Raw genomic sequence first — 3,208 nt, 5'->3', positions numbered from 1 at the left:
CTACGGTCTCCGTGGTTTTTTACTCCTTGCATTGAAGGGGTTTTCCACGTAAAAATCGTGCTTGTTCTTTGTGCTTGTGTGGCTGCCATTTTACTATCGTTGTTGCTTCATTTGTGTTTGGTTGTTGCTCTACTAATTAGTTTCCTCATAGATTCATTCAAGTCGGGAAGGATTAATAACGAAGGTTAATTCTGCATTATTGTTGTTACCGTTGTTAGTTCGTTTTTTCCCATCAGAAAGTTCCAATCAAACTTTTTGTACAAATTCAGGGGGTAAATGATGTATTAAGCCTTTCTTTTATTTAGTAATTTGATGTGATCACGACTAAAAATGAGACTCCTAACAATGTTAATAATAAGAGTATACAAATTTCAAGCTTGATTTTGCTTCACTTGAAAATCACAATGGATGCAAAAACAGCTTGACAAAAATCAGATTCACAAGAAAGGCAAAAACAAAGAAAAATGAAGCGATTGTTACATCAAAGAAGCAGGCTTGAAATGAAAGCAGATCTAGTGGTGCTGTTTCTGAATTTTGTCAATGAAGCTAAGCATTGTATTGAGGCTGGCATCATCTGTGCATACATTTTTAGAAAAAGCAATGGTAAATCAGAACCATATACTTTTCTTTCACCAAAATATATATCCTTCAAAAAATGTAAAATACTAACCAATTCTTGGTACAATGTGTCCTTTGGGATGATGAATGACAACAGGATCAACAAATGATTCAATTAAATCAATTCCTCCTTCTCTCAGAAAATCCATCTCTCCTGTACCATATGCATATCCTCCTTAAAATAATCATTTACATCTAATCTATTTAGGAAAAAAAATCAAAGGGAATCACGATGATGCTATCAAAAATAAGGTATGAACTCGAAATCGGAACGCTTCCCCGACTATAAAATGTGAGATAATTTGTCTATAGTCCAAGAATTTAAGCATTGGAAATTTCAAAGCATTTACAGAATTTGTTGACTCCTGTACTCTCTAAATGGACCTTATGCTTCCAAGTACATTTGACAAAACTCATTGTCTATATGATAGAGCTGAAGATAGAAAAGGTTTACAAACAGAAAATATAATGCAAATCTCACTCTATGAGCATCATCAATAGAATGCAGCACCGGAAACATCGAATAATGATGAAACATTAATAATCTGGTTACTGGATGATATGCATATTAGATCCTGCAGTTGAAGTATATATCATTACATTTTGTATACCTATGATATGAAGAGAAGGGCAGTTGATGGGAGACGAAAATGCATTAGCAGCAAGTTTAGGCTGCCCAAATTTCAATCCAAAGAACTTAGCTCCAGATATCAATATCAGAAACTTTATCTTTGGTATCTTTGTAAAAGCCACACCCTGCAATTTTAGCAATTACATTCATCAATTATTGCAGTAAATTTCAGCCTTTTACATTCCCAGATCCCAAATATTCACAGGTCAAACTAATTGAAAAATGATTGAAAAATCAAGTGAGCAAATGTTTAAATATGCATTCAAAAGCTCCAAAGAAGTTTCCCCATACCTCTGCTTGCATGCCCGGGACAGCAGCTGATATAAGTGATCCCTAATATTCATCAACCACATAATAAATTAGAATAAATGATTCATAGACATGGATTAAAGGGAACTTTATCAGCAAAATATAATCTTTAGTTTGCTTACTACTGTAAATCTATGACCAAATTAACCCAATTTCTGAGAAACTAGAACAGCAATGTGGCAAGTCCTGTATATTAATGTATAATGACACTGTAAACATAACACTAAACAAGTATTTCAGTAAGTTCGTTTTGATTATAAATTCAAACTATAAAGTTGAGATGAAATTGGTCTTGAATTAAGAAAGCTACAGCAAAAGTAAATTAAGCCCTTTCACCTGGGAGAAGCCGAGTAAACCATCAAAAGGACCATGAGTTATCATATATTCTTCTATATAACGAACACATTCTTCAAAATTGATGTACTCTGTCAAGTCCTACAAAAAGAAACTAAGAATCAGAAAAGATGGAAAGAAATCAAATTAAGAAGGTAGAGGGTTATACCTCATTTCTTTGATACCATTCGTAATAAGGAGGATCGAAATAGCCTTCCACATCGGACTTCCCTCGAGCAGGAAATGGGCCATCAATGAAATGAAGTTCCAATTTAGAAAGAAGAGATTGAGGCCATCTTCCAATCAATTTTTGAAGAATTGCGCCACTCGTCCTGAATCCGTGAAGACAGAGAATTCTGGGTTTGTGTTGGATTTGATTTTCCATCACTGGTTTTTTCGTTTGAATCTTAGTGATTTTCCCCTGGGATTTGATACTGAATCTACTGACCGGAAGTAAGAGTAATTGAATTTGTGAATTTAGTTTTGAAAAAGGTTGAACACCTAAATTTGAGCCCACAAACCTAAGCCTTGGACGGATATGAGCAATCGATTCCATTTTTTATGCGTTGACATGATTGAGCGCCTGTCTTCATTAGTTTCAGTTCAGACCATCATAATGGAAAAACGAAAAAAAAAAAGAAAAAAGAAAAAAAAAAAGAAAGGGTTGGTTGATAACGTAATCAACTTTCTCGCATGACGTTCATAAAAAAAAAAAAAAAAAAAACTTTCTCACATGACATTATTATTATTTTTTTTTTTTTTTATCTTAGATCAAAATTAAACAAAACAGCAAAGAAAACTGAAAACATACGGCAGAAGAAAAAAACAGAGCAAATAGCTTTTGTTCCTAACTTTGCTCTTCCTGGACAACACGACTACCCCAGGCCCCTATATAGTCATCCTCGATTAATCCTCTCAAGCCGGTTGGAACGTCCATCAACACACTAATCTCTTTCGTATCACTCAATGTTGCCTTAGCGAGCCAATCTGCACAACGATTTGTCTCTCGATAAATATGCTGGAATTTCATATCAAGTCCTCTTTTACACTCCATGATGTTCATGATTAGTACTCTATGTGGTGATGTTGGACTTCTTCCCTTGTGCCAATCACGATGCGAATAACTTCCAAGCAGTCTGATTCTAGCCAGATATAATTAAACCCATGTTCAATAGCAATCTTCAACCCTGTAGCAATTCCCCATAGCTTTGCTCCAAAGCTATCTCCCTTTCCTATGTTATGCTTGAATCCTAAGATCCAGCACTCATTCTCATCTCTTAGCAAGCCCCCCCGCTGCAATAGAGTTTGTTGAGGTGC

General features: G+C 35.0%; 1 protein-coding gene across 1 annotated transcript; it reads right to left on the bottom strand.

Moving 5' to 3' along the window:
* Window positions 1-277: 277 nt before the first annotated feature.
* On the bottom strand, window positions 278-2,506 carry LOC136228676 (uncharacterized). Its single transcript, XM_066017124.1, has 6 exons — window positions 2,061-2,506; window positions 1,895-1,993; window positions 1,541-1,582; window positions 1,230-1,374; window positions 671-772; window positions 278-574 (listed from the first exon to the last, which is right to left on the bottom strand). Exons 1-6 carry the CDS (start codon window positions 2,445-2,447, stop codon window positions 513-515), a joined length of 837 nt encoding a protein of 278 aa, XP_065873196.1. The 5' UTR covers window positions 2,448-2,506; the 3' UTR covers window positions 278-512.
* Window positions 2,507-3,208: the final 702 nt, after the last annotated feature.

This window comes from Euphorbia lathyris, chromosome 5 (assembly GCF_963576675.1).
Source record: "Euphorbia lathyris chromosome 5, ddEupLath1.1, whole genome shotgun sequence".
Taxonomy (NCBI): Eukaryota; Viridiplantae; Streptophyta; class Magnoliopsida; order Malpighiales; family Euphorbiaceae; genus Euphorbia; species Euphorbia lathyris.
The sequence above is the reverse complement of the archived record's forward strand: the minus strand, read 5'-3'. Positions and strand labels throughout refer to the sequence as shown.